Genomic DNA, 23569 nt, shown 5'->3' on the forward strand with positions numbered 1-23569 from the left:
AATAAATACATAATAATAATAATAATAATAATAATAATAATAATAATAATAATAATAATAATACAACTTTGGACTGCTATAAAGAAATAGCATATGTGCTTCAGAGAAACGCGGTCACACCATCTACACTCTGATTCTTTAATTGTATTTAATGTATTAATATAATATTAATATTTCAATAAAAATATTTTTTTATGGATTTTTCAAATGTTTTTGAAAAAAATGTTATGCATGTTTTGGCCTGAGACAGTTGATGTTGGGAATTAATTGTATAAATTATACTCATGTATAAATTATACTTATTATTAATAATAATAATAATAATAATAATAATAATAATAATAATAATAATAATAATAATAATAATAAAATGTTTTCAGTTCAACAGTTTTTAAGTTATCTGAGTCCTTCCTATCTGGAAGACCAGATAAAATATTATATTGGAAAAGGCTACATAAATGTTTATTCAAATTAACACATATAATTTTTTGTAAACATTCAGCTTTAAGTCATGACATGCTTATGTTGTGGGTCAAGACAGAGAAACACATAAGGCAGTGTGAGAATTAATAAAACCTGCACTAAGCCAAACATAATGTCAAACACACATTCAATATCACATCCTCATGGTTATCCCAAAGCCAGCCAAAAGTATCAAAAGTATTTTTATTTTTTTATTTTATTTTTTTATGTCTGTATGGCGAGGTAAATAGGATCACTCATGAGTTTTGCATCCAATTATGAAGAAAAAAAAATGAAACTGTATCACAGTGGTACTTAGGGAGATGTAAATAAATAAAATAAATAAATATATAAATGTATGCATTTAGCAGAAGCTTTTATCCAAAGCGACTTACAGTGCATTCAGGCTATCAATTTTTACCTATCAATTTTTACCTATTATATGGATGTAATACAAGAATGTGCAAAACATATATAATTATAATAATAATAATAATAATAATAATAATAATAATAATAATAATCATTATTATTATTATTATTATTATTATTATTATTATTATTATTATTATTATTATTAAAATTTTAATTCCAACAACAAGTGTCTCAGGCCAAAACAAAAAACATTTTACAAACCCATTGCAGAAGTTTCATTTAAAGGTCAATAACATTAATTACAAATAAACAATAAAATGTCAATGAATATAATGTGTTTATAGCCTATTATTATCGATTAATTGACTGTTGTTTCAGTTTGATACACGCTTCGACCCACCGACAGAAGAATACTCCCAGTACAGAAGACATGGGTTGCTTCTGCATGATGTAATCCGTTATCAAACACCATCCCTGAAGTAATCCTTCTGGACACGCCTTTCTCACAGATCCTGCTGCTCCCACGAAGCATCCTGCGCGTGTTTGGAACGGTTTTCACTGAAAACACGTTTTAACCGCAAATTTCGGTTAGCACAAATCGTTTGAACGCAGAAAGAATTATAGATTACAATTTTGATATAGTGCTGAATTCTTCAGTAACCCGAAGCCATTGTGTCTTATTATTATTATTATTATTATTATTATTATTATTATTATTATTATTATTATTATTATTATTATTATTATTATTATTATTTTACACCGGCTATTATCCAGTGTACTGGTTCATTAAGTAACCGTCGTGTCATGAATGAAAGTGAAACTATAACTTGGGAGACAGGCTCCCTACGCTCTGCAGCGCGATGACGTAGAGACGTGTCGTCACGCTCTTAAATCTGCGTTAGCGCTATTTGTACGTGCTGTTTACACAAATGTTCATGTTAATATTTATTTGACGGCATGTATTTGTGAAAATATATAATTCTCATAGGCTTGTAGTAAGCGTTCTCTTGCTCCATTACGTAAAATAAAATGTCAGGAAACGAAACCTCTGGCCATTTCTTTGGGTCGTTTGTTCTGGCACAGATACAGTAGGGGAGAGCAGGGGCGAAAGTACCATGTTTCAGAAAAACGTAATTTTAAAAGATAATGTTGTAGACAGAGATATATTTCTGCTGTGGCCAGTAACTCATAAGGGTGGTCTATCAATACCAGGTGGTATTTTAGAGAAATGTTGAAAGACTTCAGTACATTTTCACTTTGAACATAATATGCACATTGTTCTTTCGACCCCGTCGGTTGGGACAAAAGTAACACAACAATATAAGCAAGATGTATTTCTGTTACTCTTATTTTTCTTAAGAATACCTGATTGTGACCTTGTGAATATGTAACTGCAAACATATTTTGTCCCTTATCTTTGATATATATATATATATATATATATATATATATATATATATATATATATATATATATATATATATATATATATATATATATAATATTTTCATTTTTTCATTTTAAATTAAAGTTTCATCAGATGTCTCAAAGCCTGACTGTATTTTTTTATTGTCAATTTCAATGTATTGTTTTTTTTATTTTTATAAATATTTCAACAGAATGTACAATATTAAAATTTAATCACATTAGCATAATAAAAAAACTCTAAACATAATGTAACAGTAGGCCTATTTATGTTTCCATCCAGTTGTTTTTATGCATGAATTGAACATGTGCATTAAAACATCTGGAAACACTGCAAATTCACAGGTGGAGGTGTAAAGGCTAAGATATGGCTAAACCCTAAATACAAATGCAACGTAGCAGCTGCCCAGAGAGAGATATTCCTCTATGTCCAGAAACGCCCTCTCTAAAACATCTGGATAAAACAAGACCTCTGTCTGTCTTTCTGACCCTCACTAAGACATATTCTTTTTGCTTCCGGCTTTGCTACCGTTCGGACGTTCTAGCTTACTGCTCTGCGCTTTGCTTCTTATTTCTGTACTTTTTTATAATTTTTCTAAGATTTTTACTTCAAGAGATCAGCACAGTGCTCAAACAACAGATTGTTGGCACAAACGCTAAAACTAAAAACATTGGGACTGGAATAATACTACAAAAAGAAGACTTTGTCTCCCACTGCTAACAGCTTACATTCCTGTGACGGGAAAACAACTGCCTACATTCAAACAGAAGAGAGAGAAAATGCCTCCTGTTGGATCTACTTGTTGCATGAACTGCTGCAAACTTGCAGAAAAAGGATTGTGATTCTTGAAACAAAGTTACTTTCTGGACTTCCAAAACAGACGGAACACTTAGCAGACCATCGTCATGGACCCCCTCAGCATACAGCCGGTGAGTCCCATGAATCTTCTGAATCTCAACAGTTTATACCAAGTGTAGAGGAACAAGCCAAAACTGATCGATGGCACAAACAGGGAGCGAGACCCAAAGGAACACGAGACATCAGATTGTCACGAGTTTCTCGTATTGCTGCCATAGCTTCCTCTACGCCAGATTCGACTATGACAAGGCTTGTAAATACTGGTATTCTACCACCCCCTATACATCTTGAGAACAGATTTCAAGTATTTATGAATGCGGGTGAGGAATCCCCAAATGTATTTAAACATGGATCTGATCAGCCAGCAGCTAACATCGCTACTAACAGGCGCTCAAGGACGAGCAGACAGCGGCTTTCAGCTCAGAGCGCAGCCGAGCCCAGGACTCTGATAGTGGGTGACTCTATTATCAGAAACATCCGTAGCAGGACTACAACAACATGCTGCCTTCCTCAAGCAACGGTCTCTGATGTGAACAAGGAACTTCAGAACATTCTGATGAAGCACAAGACTGCAAATCGAATCATCATCCATGTGGGGAAGAATGATATTCGGAAAGAGCAGTCAGAACTCCTTAAGAAGGACTTCATTGAACTCTTTGAAACACTTCGAAGACTCAAAGTTCAGTCGTTCATCAGTGGACCACTCCCAGCAAGGGGAACAAATATGTTTTCACGGTTGCTTGGGCTGAACACATGGCTACAAAGATCTTGTAATATAAAAGGAGTAAATATCATCGACAACTTCAATCTTTTCTGGGGCCATAGACAATTGTTTAAACCAGATGGCCTCCACCCAAACAAACTTGGTGCCAGAGTGCTTAAGGACAATATCTACTTCTCCCTCCATCATCCTTCAGCAGAGTGTGTCAATCCATTCAGCACACACACACCGGGTCCGAGTCATCATGTGGTTGACATATCCCGCAATGACACTGATAACACCACGCAGCCAAAACAATCACTGCTGATGGACACTATCCCTGCTGAGCCCTGCCAACAGAGCTCCTCACAGACAGACTGTGATGTATCAAAACCGCTACAAGATTCAGCACTCAGGGATGACTTTCTTAAAAACAGCCAGGGAAGCCAGGACAACACATCACAGCCACCGGAAACACCAGCGACACAGCCCATCTCACCAGACACATTATCACTCTCTCCAGCATCTCCACTTCTGTGCTTCTCACAGAAAATGGAGGAATTGGTGCATGCTGGGACTAACCTCTCTCACTCATTTGCTGCTAGCCCCCAGATATCAACAAAAAAAATGGCGGGCCCCCCAACAACCAAAGACTGTGGGCCCTGTTCCTGTGAGAGCTCTCCGACCACTGCCACAACGCCAGGGCCCAAACCCTCTATCTGCTGAAGGTGAACCAAAAACAACTGATAGCAGCTCCCAATGATATGTGTTGGGTCCCCGCTATAATAGCAGCAACATTCACAAATGCTTACAGAACAAGCGGGAACCCAGTGTGCCTGTAGCTTTCTCTATTTCAGTTTTATCACGTGATAGAAAATCTGGAGCCATCTCAAGCCGAAGTGCAAACTCATCTAATCTGCGGCCTATTATGCATCAAACTAAGATTGATATAAAGACACAAAGCACTGCCATCAAGTTAGCACTTTTAAACATTCACTCACTAAAAAATAAATCATTTCTAATCAATGACTTTATAACCACAAAAATTTGGATTTTATATTTCTAACTGAAACATGGCTAGAAGACAGCTGCAGTGCAACAGTCCTCAATGAAGCAGCCCCTCCTAACTTAACTTACATGAGTGTCTGCAGGACTGTTAGGAGAGGTGGAGGTGTAGCTGCTCTATTTAAAGATGTCTATCAATGCAAGCAAGTGTCATTTGGTCAGTACTTGTCTTTCGAATATCTAGGGATTGTGCTGAAAGGTGCCCCACGCATTCTGATTATTATTATTTACAGGCCTCCAAAATACTCTCCTGCCTTTGTTGAAGAGGTCACAGAAATGTTATCAATGATTTCCTCAGAGTTTGACAAAGGTGGACACACTCTAGACTTAATCATCAGTAGGGGTCTAAACATTTCATCCATTGTTATTAAGGACATAGCACTATCTGATCACTTCTGTATTTTCTTTGATATATTGATCTCTGCTACCACTGAATCTAGATCTGTCTCTGTCAGAAGGAGATGCATAAACGAGAACACACGTGTACTATTTACGGAGGCTATATCTTTAACACCAAGCATTTCTGCAGACTCTGTTGATATTCTCCTTGATTCCTTCAACTCAAAAGTTAAGAATGTTATTGATGATATTGCTCCAATAATAGTAAGTAAGAAAACAAACAGACAGAAATCAGTTTGGAGAAGATCAACAGCAGTTCAGACTATGAAAAGACAATGCAGAAAAGCAGAGAGGATGTGGCGGAAGACAAAACTTGAAATTCACTATAGCATCTATAAAGACAGCCTTCATGCTTATAATGTTAAACTAGCCACAGATAGAGAGAATTTCTTCTCAAACCGTATAAACAGTAACTTAAATAGCACTCGTACTCTTTTTGCCACTGTTGAGAGACTGACAAACCCCCCAAGTCAGATTCCCAGTGAAATGCTATCAGACAGCAAATGCAATGAGTTTGCTTCCTTCTTTTCTGAGAAGATCATCAATATCAGGAAGGCGATTAGCACATCCTCAAGTAATGCAGAGGTCAGACAGATTCGGCCACAATATCAAAAAGATACTTTGTCTATTTTTTAAACAATTGATAGCAAAATTCTGGAAGACATAGTGCAGCACCTAAAATCATCAACCTGCTGTCTTGACACACTTCCCACATCTTTTTTCAAAAGTGTGCTTAACTGCTTAGAAGCAGATCTTTTAGAAGTGGTGAACGCCTCACTTCTTTCTGGGACATTTCCAAACTCCCTAAAAACTGCAGTTGTTAAGCCCCTCCTGAAAAAGAGCAATCTTGATAACACAATTTTGAGCAATTTCAGACCAATATCTAATCTTCCTTTTATAGGCAAAATTATAGAAAAGGTAGTTTTTAATCAGATTAACAAATACTTAAACTCAAATGGATACCTGCACAATTTTCAATCTGGTTTTCGGCCGCATCACAGCACAGAGACAGCACTCATTAAGATAATAAATGATATTCGCTTAAATTGCGACTCTGGCAAAATATCGGTGCTGGTATTGCTAGATCTCAGTGCTGCGTTTGACACTGTCGATCATAACATACTACTAGAGAGACTGGAAAACTGGGTCGGGCTTTCTGGGATGGTACTCAAATGGTTCAAGTCATACTTAGAAGGGAGAGGCTATTATGTGAGTCTAGGAGAGCACAAGTCTAAGTGGACGCCCATGACATGCGGAGTCCCACAAGGCTCAATTCTTGCACCGCTCTTGTTTAGCCTGTATATGCTTCCACTGAGTCAAATAATAAGAAATAACCAAATTGCCTATCACAGCTATGCTGATGATACCCAGATTTACCTAGCCTTAACTCCAAATGACTACAGCCCCATTGACTCCCTCTGCCAATGCATTGATGAAATTAATAGTTGGATGTGCCAGAACTTTCTTCAGTTAAACAAGGAAAAAACTGAAGTCATTGCATTTGGAAACAAAGATGAAGTTCTCAAGGTGAATGCATACCTTGACTCTACGGGTCATACAACTAAAAAAAAACAAGTCAGGAATCTTGGTGTGATTCTGGACACAGACCTTAGTTTCAGTAGTCATGTCAAAGCAGTAACTAAATCAGCATACTATCATTTAAAAAACATTGCAAGAATTAGATGTTTTGTTTCCAGCCAAGACTTGGAGAAACTAGTACATGCTTTTATCACCAGCAGGGTGGACTATTGTAATGGGCTCCTCACTGGCCTTCCCAAAAAGACCATTAGACAGCTGCAGCTCATCCAGAATGCTGCTGCCAGGATTCTGACTAGAACCAGAAAATCTGAGCATATCACACCAGTCCTCAGGTCCTTACACTGGCTTCCAGTTACATTTAGGATTGATTTTGAAATACTTTTACTCGTATATAAGTCACTGCATGACCTAGGACCGAAATATATTTCAGATATGCTCACTGAATATAAACCTAACAGAGCACTCAGATCACTAGAATCGAGTCAGATAGAAATACCAAAGGTTCACACAAAACAAGGGGAGTCCGCCTTTAGTTACTATGCTGCCCGCAGTTGGAATCAGCTTCCAGAAGAGATCAGATGTGCTAAAACACTAGTCACATTTAAATCTAGACTTAAAACCCATCTGTTTAGTTGTGCATTTATTGAATGAGCACTGTGCTATGTCCGAACTGATTGCAATATATCTTCACTGTTTTATTTTATATAAAATCAATTTTTAACTGTTTTTAAATTGATTTTAAGTAAATGTTTTAATAATTTTAAAAGTTTTAAAATTGCTTGTTTTATTTTCATTTTTTTTTCTTATTTTTCATGATTATTTTACTTTCTTTGATGTAAAGCACTTTGAATTACCATTGTGTATGAAATGTGCTATATAAATAAACTTGCCTTGCCTTGCCTATAATATGACATTATCATTTGTAAGAAATGATGCAAGACACAGAAATTCACAATATAGCTTGCACTGGAACAAAATAAATACTTTTTGTCACTGTAGCGGGACAAAAGTAACAACAGTTACTTTAAAACTACTCGAAAACAGTTTTACGGACCTAACTTCGGGAAACTATGAGGAAATCACGTGATGTTTCTCAGCTCTGTCAAAGATTGCATGCTGAATATGCTGTCATAGCTGGGAATAGAAATACAAAAAGAGGCTCAGAGAAAATCGCTTTGTTACTTTCGTCCCATGTTACTTTCGACCCCGCTCTCCCCTTTCAACAGTCCGAGCCAATACGGCTCAGTTTTTATTCGTTTGTCGCTCTGTCGAGCGGCAGAAGTGATTTTATGTAGGACATTCTTAGTCAACACCATGCTTTTCCAATGAGAAGGAAAGGGCTGTTACCCCCCACGCTGACTCTGCTCACACAGCTATGACGCGGGGTTGAGTCGGGTCAGTACCTGGATGGGAGATGTCCTGAGAAGAGCAGGTTGCTGCTGGAAGAGGTGTTAGTGAGGCCAGCAGAGGGAGCTCATCCTGTGCTCTTTCTTGATCCTATAAACCATACTGTAAAAAGGCACCTGGTTGTGGTAAATATGAACCCCAGCGTCTTTCTCAGAAAGATTTGGGGTGTAACCCAGGAGTACAATAGTCCCTATCACCCACTGCCCAAATCATCGCAGGCAGTTAGTTTAACATCACAAGTAACATAGTACTTTATTTAGTTCTTACAACTTAAAGTAAACCCAACATTCTGTTTTTATTTTATTTATTTATTTATTTATTTATTTATTTATTTGAGTTCAACAATATGGTGAGCCAAAAAGGAGGTTCGTAGTGATTCCCAAGTGCACACTCGAAGTCTGAATATATTGTCATTATTGAATCAGTCTGTGCCTTTCACTTAAAACTACAATTGCTTGGTTCAATAATTACACACAGCATTAAAAACACTGTGTTCATATATACTGCATATAGCACATCTGTGAGTGAGGTTTCTAGTGACCTTTCAGTGACCTCCTGCAACAATGGTCAAACATTCCCAATAATTTTCATAACACAGTTTTCTAAACAGTCTAATTAAAATCAGTTCATATGTGTAAAACCTGAGTAAGTTCAGCTAATGTGTCCTTACACCACACTAGAGGTGAAGTGGTTAAAACAAATGAACACTTAGTTTTGGGTTTAGAGTCAATGCATATGCAGCTTCATGATCACCACAAAACCTGCATCCTTTTCTCGCTCCGACTCGAAGCATATGCAGGTGCGTTCATGCAACCATGTGCTGATCACAGCATATTTCCACAGACTCTAGTCCCTCCTGAATATTATTATTTCAAGACTGGAAAACTGATTCATCACTAAAAGATTTAGAAGTCATCTTATGTTCTTATTATTCTTTGTTAGAACTAGAACCATCAACGTTTTTTTTTTTTTTTTTTTTTTTTTTTTGAACACTGAGTGTATATATTGTTGTTGTTACATTATAAAGTGAAGATATAGAAAACCCTTTTGGCATAAAGATAGCATAAAATGAGTCTAGAACCCTAAGGTTCTGTATGAACTGAACTTCTGCATGAATGTTTGCATGAGTGCACCTGCATATGTTTTGAGTAGGAATAAAAGTCAGTTTCTCATCTTGGTGTGTTGTTACCGTAGACTTATGCAGGACAGGAAGAAGCCCATCTCCTACAAACTAAACACATACGCTCTCAATCCCCAATCTCATGCAAGAGATGCTTTGTGAGCCAAAAGATCAAACCACGTTTCTGAAGAAAACCAACCGCAGCAGGTTTCAGTTTGACTCAGAGTCTAAACTGTTAGTGTCGGAGGATATTTCTGTAAACTGTGTCATGTGAGACGAGAGACATTATGAATGTGACTGTAAGAAGTAACAACCTGCAAATGTCACATAAAAGAGCTACTTTCACCTGATTTAACCCTGATTTAAAATTAGGTTGTTTGTATAAATTAATGCATGTACTGTAAGTTTGTGCAATGATCTTAATTTTTGTTTTTTTGTATTTTTTTATTTTTGTACTTGAATATATTCTGTAATACACGTGTTGCCATTTTTAGGCATTCTTTATTTATTTTTTTCAGTGTACTTTGATCATTCTATAAACAAAATCTGAGAAAAAAAACTATATATATATATATATATATATATATATATATATATATATATATACACACACACACACACACACACACACACATAAACGCAAACACAATATCATTCGAGTTTTTAAACTCATTAGAGTTAGGTTTTATTGGACCATGAAATGTACAACAAAAAAAAAAAAACAGACAATAGAACATTTAGCTTTCTTTATCCGACAACACATATAAAATGAAAAAATAAAATAAAATGTAACATTCAAAATGATAAAAATGTGGAATGCTTTCCCTAATATAAATATTTAAAGGGTAAATAACAGGTATATGTAACTATAACATGCGTTCAGTGTGTGTGTGTGTGTGTGTGTGTGTGTGTGTTATGTGTGTGTATGAACGAGAAGGGTCAAACAGTCGAGGGAGGATGCACACACCGTTCTGCTGTTTTTCGGCTGACAGACATTAGATCAGACTCTGAACTGTTGAAGAAAATGTTTCACATGTTTATTTTGTTCTGTATGTGCTTGTGGAGCCTGATTGGTAAGTTATATATGTATTTGTATGGCCTCAATTACACAATAATAACGCTACTGTAAGTACACTCTTAAAAATAAAGGTGCTTCACAATGACATAGAATAACTTTGGTTTTAATGTGTAAATGGTTCCATTAAGATCATTTAACATCTGAAGAACCTTTCTGTTTCACAAAAGTTTCTTTGTGGTGAAAGAAGGTTCTTCAGATTATAAAAAAAGGTAAGAAAGAGATGGTTCTTTAAAGAACCTTTGACGGAATGGTTCATTGCAGAACCAAACATAGTGCTTCTATGGAATTGCAGTGAAGAACCTTTTAAGCACCTTTATTTTTAGAAGTGTATATTGTATATATAGAAGTGTATTCAAATCATTTCCGTCTCTACTGATGTTCTTCAATTCACATTTAAAACCACTACAAACTGATTTCAGGCTTTGTAAATTATCAGGAGACATAATCTGTGACAAAACATCTTTTCATATTTTCAGGTGTGTTTAGTGACACAGTGTCAGTGATGGAGGGAGATTCTGTCACACTACACACTGATCTCACTGAAATACGTGAAGACGATGAAATACTGTGGAATTTTGGGGCAAAAAAGTTTGTTTTAGCTAAAATAAATATAGGGGCTGGAATCTTCACCACATATGATGATGTTCCTGATGGGAGATTCAGAGACAGACTGAAGCTGAACAATCAAACTGTATCTCTGACCATCACAAACATCACAACTCAACACACTGGAGACTATAAGCTAGAGATACATGGAGCGAAACTGACTTCAAAAGCATTCAGTGTTTCTGTCTATGGTGAGTGGAGATTGTGTTTCAAATATTCACATTTTATCAGAAGAATATTTTAGATTAAAAAGAAAACTCCCAAAATAAAAACAGAGAAGAGGAGCTTGGAAGGTAATGGTGTTCATATTAGGAGCATATAAAAATACAAATGTGAAGCGTATGATAAAAAGACTTACATTAATTGTTCTCTTAAAATGTGTATTATTTGAATTGTGAAGCTTTTTAAATGATTTTTACAGTTAGTGTTTTATGGTTCTAAAACTTATCCATGTGCCAAAGTAGTAAAATTAGATAACCCTAACCATAACTTTACACAGCAACGGTTAGTAAGTGATTTTTAACACTGAACTCGTGTTAACATATATTGTTCAATTCTTGTGGTTTTGATATCGAAACAATAAGCTTTATGTTGATATTTATTTGTTTATGTTTTTCTCTGCTATTGTAAGCACCTCACTGTAAACCATAGTTTTTATTTATTTATTTAAAGGGACCATTCTCATATTTTCCAGCTCGTCTGCCTGTTCCAAACATTACCAGAGACTGTAGTTCATCAGGATCATCATATTGTTCACTGGTGTGTTCAGTGGTGAATGTGGGTCATGTGACTCTCTCCTGGTACAAAGGAAACAGTTTATTGTCCAGCATCAGTGTGTCTGATCTCAGCATCAGTCTCTCTCTACCTCTGGAGGTGGAATATCAGGAGAAAAACAGCTACAGCTGTGTGATCAACAATCCCATCACAAACCAGACCACACATCTGGACATCACTCAACTCTGTCAACCATGTAAAGGTATGATGATGTTGATTTTAATGTTCATTTTCTAAGCACATATCTCTCAGTTCTACAGTGCTGATGTATAGTGACTGTTGTAGATCAGACACACAGATTCAGTCACACTAACAGCTCATTTTGTCTTCTACAGATCAGGGTCTAGCTTTATCTTATTTAGTGGTGATCTCTGTTCCTGTTGCTGGATCTCTGCTGATTGTCACTGCAGTCGTGGTCTTCTGGATCTACAAGAAATACAGAAAAACTGATCAAGAAGGCAAGTTCCTAAATATTCCCTAAATTTTTGATTAATTTAAATCCCTAATTACCATTTTATAACAATTCTTGTAGCTAACATAATGTAGTTCCCTTTTATAAGAAATTGAAAGAAATAATAATATGTATTTATTGGGTTGGTGGATTCTGTGGATTTACACTCATGTGAGAATACTTATCTATATCTATGTCTATATCTATATCTATATCTATATAACTGCACTGGTCAGCTATCTTTACTCGTCTCATTAGCACAAAAACTGCATCAAAACACTGGAAACACAGGAATGCGTTTTGTTGTTTTAATCCATCTGCAATTGCTGTTGAAACAGTTGAGACTCATGATGACGAGATAATTTACACTGAGCCAGTGTTCTTCAAAAGAAATGCACATAAATCGGTAAGATTATTTATTCCTGTCATGTGTCTCTGTATGATTTCAGAAGTGAGTCAGATTTAGATCAGTGTACACTTGTGTTTTTGTCAGTAATAATCCATCACATACACACACACCAACACAAAATCCGATAATTATAAAAGCCGCTTTTTATGAGGCCAAACGTTATTTTATAATTTTGTAATTATTTAATATTCAAGTGCAGTTCAGTATATCGGTTGAGTGTTGCCGATTATGACTAACATCCCTATATCTTGTGAACAAACCTTTATAGTTTTATTTACAAGCAAGGTGCTGAACCCCCAACTACTCCCCGGGTGCTGCAGAATAAATGGCTGCCCACTCCTCCGGGTGTGTGTTCAGAGAGTGTGTGTGTGTGTTCACTGCTGTGTGTGTGTGCACTTCGGATGGGTTAAATGCCGAGCACAAATTTTTGAGTCTGGGTCACCATACTTGGCTGAATGTCACGTCACTTTCGCTTGCATTTGCTTCTCAAGAAAGGTGTCTCATTGTCATCTCAGTATGTAAAACATTTGTGATGTTTCTTATGTTTTTGGACAAACCCATGTAAAAGGAACATGTAACACTGAAGACTGGAATAATATTACTGAAAATTCTGCTTTGATCACAGGAATGTATTACATTTTACAAAATATTCTAGCAGAAAGTTATTTTAAATTGTAATAATATTCCAAAATATTACCATTTAGTACCGTTTATCAAATGAATCCAGCCCTGGTCGTATGTGACTAATAAACACATAAATACATAAACCATATTTTCGCACAGATACACACTGCAAGTGATTTTGAATTTTCCACTCTTCTTATTTAAAATATTTTGCTTTTAAATATAATTTTCTTTCTTTTTTTTGTTTGTTTGCTTTTTTGTGTGTTACAGAATAAGATAGATAAAGAGGAAGAGCATGTGGACTATACACCTGTCGCCATGAGAAGAGAGGAAACTTATACAAAACCCTCTGAGTCTGAGTCTGTGGTTGAGTTTAGGAAGTGGTCGGCTTATTAGCATGATTTCTGAAGGATCATGTGACACTGAAGGCTGGAGTAATGATGAACATTCAGCTTTAATTACAGGAATAAATGACAGTTTACAATATGTTCACATAGAATACAAGTAATGTTAAATTGTAATAATATTTCACAACAATACCGTTTTTACTGTTTGTTTTTTTTTTCATCAAATTAACTTCTTAAAGACTTCTTAAAAATAAAAATAATAATAATAAATATTCAAGCATTTGACCAGTAGTGTTATTAATCAATCCCAGAAAACATACAAAGTCAAAGAAAACAAAAAATACAAATGTCTCACACACTGATCATTTACAATATTTAAGCAGCTTACTAAAGAGAGAGATAGAGAGAGAGAGAGAGAGGGAGAGAGTGCGAGAGTAATATTCCTTAAATTACATGTCCAGTTAGTAATGATGTAATATCTTAAAATGCAGTATAATATGACACTATTTTAGAAACTCACTCACCAGACATACCTTTCATAAAAAAAATAAAATCAATGAATTTTCTTAAAACATTTACACCATAATAATATGTTTTATTAAACTTAAAGAAAATGAAAAATTTTACTTTGGCAGCAAGGTGATTATTATTATTATTTTTATTTGTATTATTATTATTATTGTTGTTGTTGTTTTTTTCAGTTAGCTTGTCTGTGATTTAATGGTTCACATGTACAGTTGTTTAAAATTATGGGTCGATTTTCAAATTGTTCTGAATAGAAACAGCAGACGGGCTAATTATATATGCGAATTCATTGTCTGACAACAGGTGGCGCTTTTGCAATGGTGAAAATACAGCGTTTTTCCCAGACATTCAATTGTCATTAGTAAATGTGCTCTATTGTCTTAGAATAAATATTGTGCATTCCAATGAAATCATAGCCTTCTAAAGTTTACTCACATTAAGCAATAACACAGTTTCTCAAATGTAGAATCTCTTGAAATCATAATTAAGATTTTTCGGAAAGTGAAAACATTCACTTGGATACATTCCAGTATATTTTAAGACTCTTTATGCCCTTAAATTAGATCCAACAGTTAAAACATTGTTAAGGACCCATGGAAACGCTGGTGAAGGTGAATCATCTCCATCACACAGTGATGATAATTTAAACCTAAAATTGATGTTACACCATGATACTAAATCAGGGACATAGCATCATGCTGATACAAAAATCAATTAAACCCACTGTTAATTTAAACAGTAATTTTACACTGTTGCATTACATCATTGTTATATTACATTGTTCGTATGGCCCCTATTCCACTTTACACAAATGACAATTACAATCACCAGCAGAACACCAACAACAGCAGCACATATTCCTGCTATAACTCCTGAAGGTAGACTTGAATCTGTAATGATAAAGACAGACAGTCATTATTACAAGAGATGCTTTCTTTTTCTAATACTTTCTTTTTCTAATATTTAGCCTACATTCTTCTTCTTTGATCATCAGCTGTATAATGTTGATTAAACTGATACATTTGCACCATCTGTTGTTCTTCTGAAGAACAGCTGTTAAAGCAGCATCACAACTGAGAGCTCAACATGAAGCAGCAGCATTTATCATCAATGTAATCTGATTACAATAACATAAAACTGAAATGAAATTACACTCACTAGTGACAGTAATGCTGAATCTCTTCATGTGGATGATGCTGATGCTGTGACGACGGCGGATGCTGTGGATGATCTTTAGCTCATAAAGTCCAGAGTCTGTTGTTCTGATGTTCATGATGGTCAGAGATCCGGTCTGATGATCCAGCTTCAGTCTGTCTCTGAATCTCTCATCACACTGAACATCTGTACAGATCTTACTCTGATCTCCAGTGATTTCAGCGATGAGAATGTCATTAAAATACCATCTCATCAAATAATTTTTGTTTGTTATTTCTTGACTGTCTAAAGTGACAGATGTTCCTTCATGCACAGACTTTCTCTCCATTTCATCTCGTTCATCAGCAGGAACATCTGGAACACAAACCAACAGCTGATTGTAGCTCTATATTGATGAAAGAAATACCATCAATTCCATGAGATGAAGATTCTGTCTGCATATAAATTAAAATACAGGAGAATAAGCAGTATATATCCACATGGAATTGTTTTAAATATCACTATTAACAGTGTGCGATATATGGTATATCGCCAATGATAATATCATAATTGTTGTTTAAACTATATGTGATTTGACAATAAAGATGTGTTTTAGAACCATAAAGAATAAAGTTCAACATAATCATATACTATTTAAATACTAATACAGTGGGGTATATATGCTTTTACCAGTGTTGTATGATAAAAGAGACTCAATACAAAAGCGGGACTACAATTCAAAAAGCTTTTACCGTTATAAAAACACAGATTTGTTGCCATTATTGGAACTGAAAAGCTGAATAAACCCCAAAACACATGTGATCGTTGTCATGTGGTGAATCTGGCCAATCGTGCAACAGCTGTGTCATGTGGCGTCGGCGCCATCTCAAGTCGAACGAACCTAGTGTTTTGTTACTGAATCAAACAGCTATTTGAACTAATTGATTGAATGAATGACTCACTCATGCATTAATATGGTGCCACTTACTGGCGATCTTCAATTTATATTTAAAATACATGTTTACCTTAGGTTTAATTAAGTTAATTTCTAACTTAAAAGCTAAAATCCTGCAAATTAATCACCTGACATAATATGAAAAATATCTAAAGTAAAGAAATATATAAAGTTTTGTTTAGCTGTCCATGGTAGTCCTAAACCTGTACCAGCACATCAATAAAATTTCAGAAAATATTGAGATATTTTATTTTTCTCATTATTGCACACCCCTAGTCAATATCCCACATGGAAAGAACCTATATGTGGATATATGCATATATATGAAACCTATATGCAGTGTATATGCACATATATGATGCGTAGATGCATAGATGCGTAAATATATGCGTAAATATACTGCACATATGCGTATGTATGCCACATATAGGCACAATTGAGGTGCATATATGTGCATATACAGGAAATATAGGTCTCCTGTATTGCTTCTTCATATCCACATATAAGCCCTGTACATACAAGATATGTCTTCTATATAGCTAATGGCAGGATCTGTTCATTTTGTAGCTCATATCCCATTTTTGACTGTCATACATGATGCCTAGCTCATATTTTCTATTATCAAGGCAAAAATTAAGAATTAACGAAAAATATTATGCAGGAACTTATGTATGTGCGAACATGTTAAATTGGTGTCACATGTAATTGGCATGTTATGGAATTTAACTATGGCGATATATTAACATGATATACAGAGCCGGACAGTAACAGAGTACATTTACTTGAGTACAGTTCTTAAGTAGCTACAATTTTGAGTGATCTGTACTGTACTCGAGTATCATTTTTGGGGAGTACTCATGACTTTACTCAAGTACATTTGAGAGGCAAATATTGTACTCTTTACTCCGCTACATTTCTATCCATAACCGTTACTTCTTCGGCCCCATCCACACGGAGACGGACCCCAAACTTTTTTTCCCTCGTCTCAAGAAGTATCCGCGTCCACACGAAACCGATGTAGTATACATGCCAGACCAGCATGTGGCACTGTATTTCTGCCACAGAGATACACTTAAAATGGAGAAGAACACATGGATTTGCAGATAAACCTTGTGCGTGGTACACAAACGAACATGGAACAATACAATTATTAATCTGTGTTATTTCTTAGTTAATAAAAAATATGGCTAATGACGCCATATTTTCAGAAAATGTACGGATTCGCCGTCCAGAAGAAACACTAAGGCGGCGTTTCCAAATATATCCACTCTGGGACACGGTTTAAATCATCGGTTTCCCTCTTCCAAAACGGCAGATCCGTGTGGACGAAAATGCCTATCCGCTAAAAAATCTGTGCGCCGCAAAAAAAAAAAAGAGGAAAAAATAAAAATCTCGGACACCCTACAGGAAGGAAGAGGAAGAGGAGGAGGAGGATGATAAGGCGCGTCATGACAGACCTTCAAAGACTAATAAAGATAAAAAAAAAATTCTGTTCAGTTTTTTGTCTTGTTTTTGTTCTTGTACTATTTGATTGTTCTTTTAAATACATAGTGTACATTTCTATATGTTGGACTTGTATTTATGTTGCCTAGCAGGTTTTTTTGTCTTATTTTTGTTCTTGTACTATTTTTTGTTTTGTACTATTTGATTGATCTTGAGTAAGTAAATAATGTACATTTCTACATTTTGGACTTTTATTCATGTTTCCTAGCAGCTATGGATTTTAATTTTACTATTATAGGTGAACATCTAGGTGCATATATACGGTCATACATGTACCTATATAGGTATATGTATGCACATATATATGTGTACATATATGTGTGCATATATGTAAATATATGTACATGTAATATAGGAAAACGGCTAATTTTATATATGTAACAAATATGAAAAACCTATATAAAAACCTCTATCAAAACCTATATGTTTATATAGGTTTTTTTCCATGTGGGATTATAATAAAGCATTATTAAAGCATATTTAACCTGCTATGAAATGCTAAACATCTCACCATGAACAGCAACATGGAAGATCTTTTGAATGATTTGTATGCTGCTTATTAGTAGTTTATAATCTCCAGAGTCTGTGGTTCTGGTGTTTGTGATGGTCAGAGATCCAGTCTGATGATCCAGCTTCAGTCTATCGATGAATCTCTCTTTACACTGATCATCTGTACAGATCTTACGCTGATCTCCAGTGATTTGAGCAATGCGAAAGTCATTCAAATACCATCTCATTGTATCCTGTTGGCTTATTTCAACATCTGTATGTAGAGTTACTGAATCTCCCTCCATCACAGACACTGACACTCCATCGGTCTCAACACCAGACACACCTGAAGAAGAAATTAATAGTTAATTAAATTCATCAACAAAAAGGTTACATTCTTGTTAAAAGGTTGAGAGCCTTTCACTCTTTCTGCTTTTTGACAGTAAAACCATTGGCCTTAAAGTGTTAATCCATCACAAAATGGAAATTTTGTTATTAATCACTTACCCCCATTTTGTTCCAGACCTATAAAAGCTTTGTTCGTCTTAAGAACACAATTTAAGATATTTTTGGATGAAAGCCGGTAAGCTTGAGACTGTCCTATAGACTGCCAAACAAATAACAGTGTCAAGGTCCATGAAAATAAGAAAGACATCATCAGAATAGTCCATCTATCTTGTCTTTGGGACAGTCTCAAGCCTCCCTGTTTTCATCCCAAATATGTAAAATGTGTTACGTGTTATATGTATATGTGAACAAAGCTTTTACGGGTTTGGGCTGACATGGGACTAGGTGAATAATGACAAAATGTTTGATTTGTTCGATTTGGGTTTGGCTACACCTGATACTCATTTCAATCATTATTGCCTGCAAAAAAGTCATCATCACTGAAGCGTTCAACACTGCAATCAGCCTCTTAATAACACTGTACCTGCATTTTATTTATTGAGCACTTTCAGGTGTTTTTATACTTTGCCTTCGATTGCCCATTGTATTGATAAATTAGCAGAAACACATGATATGTTGTGATTCTCAATTAAAAAAATAAAACAAAACATAAAATTAATATTTTGCTGAAATAAATTAATTCCTCAGCACTTTGACTTTCACATTGATTTAAAATAATTAAGAAACAATAAGACAAACACTGTTCATGTTCTTAATATTAAACGTATTATAAGCGTGTTTGTTTCATGTAAGAACATATTATCACTTTGACATGATTTTAAAGATGATAGAATATCTCAATCTAATTTCAAACGATGTTATAATATATTATACTACATTACATACACAACAGTTCTTTCTGGTCCTCGAATCTGATTGGCTGAGAGGTCTTTCCACACATGAGATAATGATCCAATATCTCCACAGGAACCATTTCATAATTTTTCTCACTCCGCTTCAGTATTTTTCACAGCGAGTGTCAAGGTAGACGCCCAAACCCACTGACATTTTAGCACTACTACTACTGTTGTGTTACCGGATGTAGTTTTAAGAATCGTTTAAGTGCGGAGGTAGCAGTCTAAGCAGAGATGCCCAGACTTCCCTCTCCCTAGACACTTCCTCCAGTTCTTCCGGGGGGATACCAAGGTGTTCCCAGGTCAGCTGAGAGGCATAGTCCCTACATCGTGTCCTCGGTCTTGCCCAGGGCCTCCTCCTGGTAGGAAGTGCCCGGAACACCTTCCCAGGAAGGCGTCCAGGAGGCATCCGGAACAGATGCCCGAGCCACCTCAGCTGGCTCCTCTCGATGTGGAGGAGTAGTGGCTCTACTCTGAGCTCCTCTCAAGTGGCAGAGCTCCTCACCCTATCTCTAAGCCAGTGCCAAGATACCCTACAGAGAAAGTTCATTTCAGTCGCCTGTATCCGGGATCTTGTACTTTCGGTCATGACCCACAACTCATGACCATAGGTGAGAGTAGGAATGTAGATCGACCGGTAAATAGGGAGATTCGCCTTGCAGCTAAGCTTCTTCTTTACCACGACAGACAGGTACATCGACCGCATCACTGCAAAAGCTGCAACTATCCGAATTTCAATCTCGCGCTCCATCCTTCCCTCATTCGTGAACAAGATCCCAAGAGACTTGATCTCCTCCACTTGAGGCAGGAACTCTCTACCAACCTGAAGGGGACATAACACCCTTTCCGGCTGAGAACCAAGATCCTCATTGAACCTCAACCTTATTGTGGTGGAGGGGTTTGAGTACCCAAATGATACTAGGAGCTACATGTATTTTGTGTAAACAGGTCCTAGGTGAAGGGTCAGACTAAGAGCGGTTCAATAGCCCTTTATGAATTATCAAAAAAACAAGGATCATGACATCACCTGGCATGGCACATGACTCGAATGCGAGCGACTGGTAGCCAGGCCTCCCCTCATGGGGCCCGCCCTGGCTTATCCTGAAAGAGCAACGTGGGGCCGACCTCTCATGGACTCACCACCTGTGGGAGGCTGGTACAATGTGGATAGGGCAGCGTTCGAAGGCAGGGGCCCCGACGACCTGATCTCAATTAGGATTATATCTATTTGATGTCTCTATAATGTCTCTATAATGGTAGACTATGAGACAAAAGCTTTTCATCAACATCTTGTAAATCGTAGCACAAATACACTGAGCAGTGCTGTCATCAGAAATCACTCTTAACAAGGTGCATCAATTGACTAAAGTACACTCACCAGTGACAGTAATGCTGAACCGTCTGATACTGATGATGCTGTGGTGAGGATGGATGTGGCTGCTGTTTTGTAGTTTATAAAGTCCAGCGTCTGTGGAGTTGATGTTGATGATGGTCAGAGATCCAGTCTGATGATCCAGCTTCAGTCTGTCTCTGAATCTCTCTTCACACTGATCATTTGTACAGATCATACTCTGATCTCCAGTGATTTCGGCGATGAAAGCATCATTAAAAAACCATGTCATTGAATCATTTGGATTTTTTACCAGACCAGGATCTAAAGTGACAGATTCTCCCTCCATCGCTGACTTGGCATTTGTTTGATCTGTTTCTGCACCAGACACATCTGAAACGAAAACCAAAAGATGACTGCGGGATCTTTTTTGGAAACTAAATAACTACAGTCCAAAAAGAGATGAGAATGAGTAGCGTTAACATTCTGGAGTGTCTTGCCAAACGTGGGGTCTCTGTGATTTACAGTCTCTGATGCGCATATATACTTTAAGAGCAGAGAAATAATGAAGACTTATTTAAAAATAAATAATAATAAAATGAAACTGTACAAACGCAATAAAGTTACAGCAATTAAAACAAATAAATTGATTTAGTCATATTTAACATGCTTTGTTACATGACTCACCAATAACAGTGACATTGAAGACCTTTTGAATCATTCTTTTGCTGACTGCATGAAGTTGGAAAACTCCAGCATCTGTGGTTCTGATGTCTGTGATGGTGAGATCACCCGTCTGACCGTCCAGCTTCAGTCTGTCTCTGAATCTCTCTTTACACTGTTCATCTGTACAGATCTTACTCCGATCTCCGCGTATTTGAGCGATGCGAGTGTCATTAAAATACCATGTAATTCTCTCTTGCTGGATTGTTTTAACATCAGTGTGCAGAGTGACTGAATCTCCCTCCATCATAAACACTTCTTCTCTGTCATCATTGTCATCATTACCTGGAAAAGAAATGAGCAAACAATTACAAATCACTGCTGGAAGAGAGGGATACAAATATACAAAAGGACAGTGCTGTACTTTAATTTGTGTATAAAGATAATAATTATTAAGGGTAGATAAATATGTCTAGATTTATTATGTATAATACATGCAAACAAAACAACAGAAGAACATCACAGATTTACACATTCGCTCATCTCATGGATGATCCCACATAATGACTCATAGGCCTAACAATCGAGTCATATCTAAAAGTGAAAGTGAAAGAAAGTCGTGACATTTGCCAAATACGGTTACCATACTCGGAATCGGTGCTCTGCATTTAACCCATCCAAGTGCACACATACAGCAATAGATAACACTACCCATGTCAGGCATTAGTCACTTCCAACAGCAATAATACAATTATTTCACTTCAAACAGCAATAAAACCATTCTGTCTAGTTAAAGCTGCAGTTTGTAACTTTTGGCTCACTAGCGGTTAATAAACTGGACTTTACGCACCTAGCGGAAGAACACTGAAAGTAGCCGGAGCTACTTTTCTTTTGAAGTCACACAGGTCACACACATCTAAAATAGTCCGAATGTAAAAAAAAGTATAATAGGTGTGCCGAAACGGTTTGGAAAATGGTTTCATGATGTACTCACGTGTTATATAAATTTTGTAAGTTTTGAACACACAGAGACTTACAGACTTCGCAGCTTTAATTAGACCTGACACAAAATGAAACTAAAAAAGCTTAGCTATTATCGTTCACGGAAAGACATGTTTAAACAACTTACCAGGAGCGAAACACAGACACAATATGAGCAAAACAAATAAGCCCTTCATTTTAAACACTTTTTCTGTTGAAATAGAAGAGCCGTTTTTGTGGAAGTTGTGCCCATTTTGGCATAGCCTGAAACTTAACCCAGCGTGTCCGAACCAAAAATGAAAGACAAAGTTCACGAGCTCTTTCGATGCCAAAACAGAAGCACGTGTCAAAAACAAGTCAGTGACGTCACTTGCCTGACACCGTTGGTGATGTTGGATGAATTTTTCTTGTGGAATTGGACTCTCTTGTTTCATCTCTTTTGTTAAAAATAACAAAAAGAGTTGTAAGTTTTTGATGTATTGTGACAACTTTACCAAAAGAATGTAAGTTAATTATTGCACTTTTATGTATCAATAATACTATAATTTGATAAGCAATTCCAGAATGTTTTTATTTTATGAATGCTTCTTGTTGGAGTGTATTTATGTCACGCTTCCCTGTTTTTGTATCTTTGTGCAAGTTCAAAAAGTTGATGAATGAAATGTTGGTCATGTCACTACACTCAGAAGCTTTTGGGATGATATTAATGTTTTTGTCAAGTGTACGATTTTGACAGACTTCTCAGTACATATGAGAAACATTATATTTGGACTTTATGACTCAGACCCCACAAATGAAAATATTTGTTTTGTTTTTATTATTATTTTCCCCCCTTAGTAAATTTCACATTCACAAATGCAATTTTTCCAGCTGTAAACCTGTCTTCTCTGTCTTTCTAAAAGAAATGGAAAAATATTTCATACTTCATATCTACTAATAAGAATGCTATGAGGACTGTTATGATCTCCACTGCTTTTGATCTCTTCATGTGATCATGTTTAGATGATGACCCTCTTATTTTTATTGTATTCTTTTTTTGTGATTT

At 36.1% G+C, this 23569-nt stretch overlaps 2 protein-coding genes across 2 annotated transcripts; one reads left to right on the forward strand and one right to left on the reverse strand.

The window, feature by feature from the left end:
- The first annotated feature begins 10149 nt into the window (after positions 1–10149).
- On the forward strand, positions 10150–14085 carry LOC127987095 (SLAM family member 5-like). The gene is made up of 5 exons (XM_052589389.1): positions 10150–10427; positions 10909–11229; positions 11733–12014; positions 12148–12669; positions 13567–14085. The coding sequence occupies exons 1-4, from the start codon at positions 10280–10282 to the stop codon at positions 12291–12293; spliced, it is 897 nt and encodes a 298-aa protein (XP_052445349.1). The 5' UTR covers positions 10150–10279; the 3' UTR covers positions 12294–12669; positions 13567–14085.
- On the reverse strand, positions 14024–22833 carry LOC127987075 (uncharacterized). The gene is made up of 6 exons (XM_052589370.1): positions 22673–22833; positions 21568–21888; positions 20929–21273; positions 18272–18595; positions 15327–15677; positions 14024–15058 (listed from the first exon to the last, which is right to left on the reverse strand). The coding sequence occupies exons 1-6, from the start codon at positions 22719–22721 to the stop codon at positions 14937–14939; spliced, it is 1512 nt and encodes a 503-aa protein (XP_052445330.1). The 5' UTR covers positions 22722–22833; the 3' UTR covers positions 14024–14936.
- Between the last annotated feature and the right edge of the window lie 736 nt (positions 22834–23569).

The sequence above is a fragment of the Carassius gibelio genome, chromosome B22, assembly GCF_023724105.1.
Source record: "Carassius gibelio isolate Cgi1373 ecotype wild population from Czech Republic chromosome B22, carGib1.2-hapl.c, whole genome shotgun sequence".
Lineage (NCBI taxonomy): Eukaryota > Metazoa > Chordata > Actinopteri > Cypriniformes > Cyprinidae > Carassius > Carassius gibelio.

Bases quoted from the DNA above. Each gene is read 5' to 3' on its own strand.
- LOC127987075 (XM_052589370.1), bottom strand. From the start codon at position 22,721: ATGAAGGGCTTATTTGTTTTGCTCATATTGTGTCTGTGTTTCGCTCCT. The intron at 21,274-21,567 runs GTGAGTCATGTA...TTTTCGTTTCAG, and splicing joins CTTCAATGTCACTGTTATTG to ATGTGTCTGGTGCAGAAACA. The intron at 15,678-18,271 runs GTGAGATGTTTA...TTTGTGTTCCAG, and splicing joins CTTCCATGTTGCTGTTCATG to ATGTTCCTGCTGATGAACGA.
- LOC127987095 (XM_052589389.1), top strand. From the start codon at position 10,280: ATGAACGAGAAGGGTCAAACAGTCGAGGGAGGATGCACACACCGTTCT. The intron at 10,428-10,908 runs GTAAGTTATATA...TCATATTTTCAG, and splicing joins GTGCTTGTGGAGCCTGATTG to GTGTGTTTAGTGACACAGTG. The intron at 12,015-12,147 runs GTATGATGATGT...TGTCTTCTACAG, and splicing joins ACTCTGTCAACCATGTAAAG to ATCAGGGTCTAGCTTTATCT.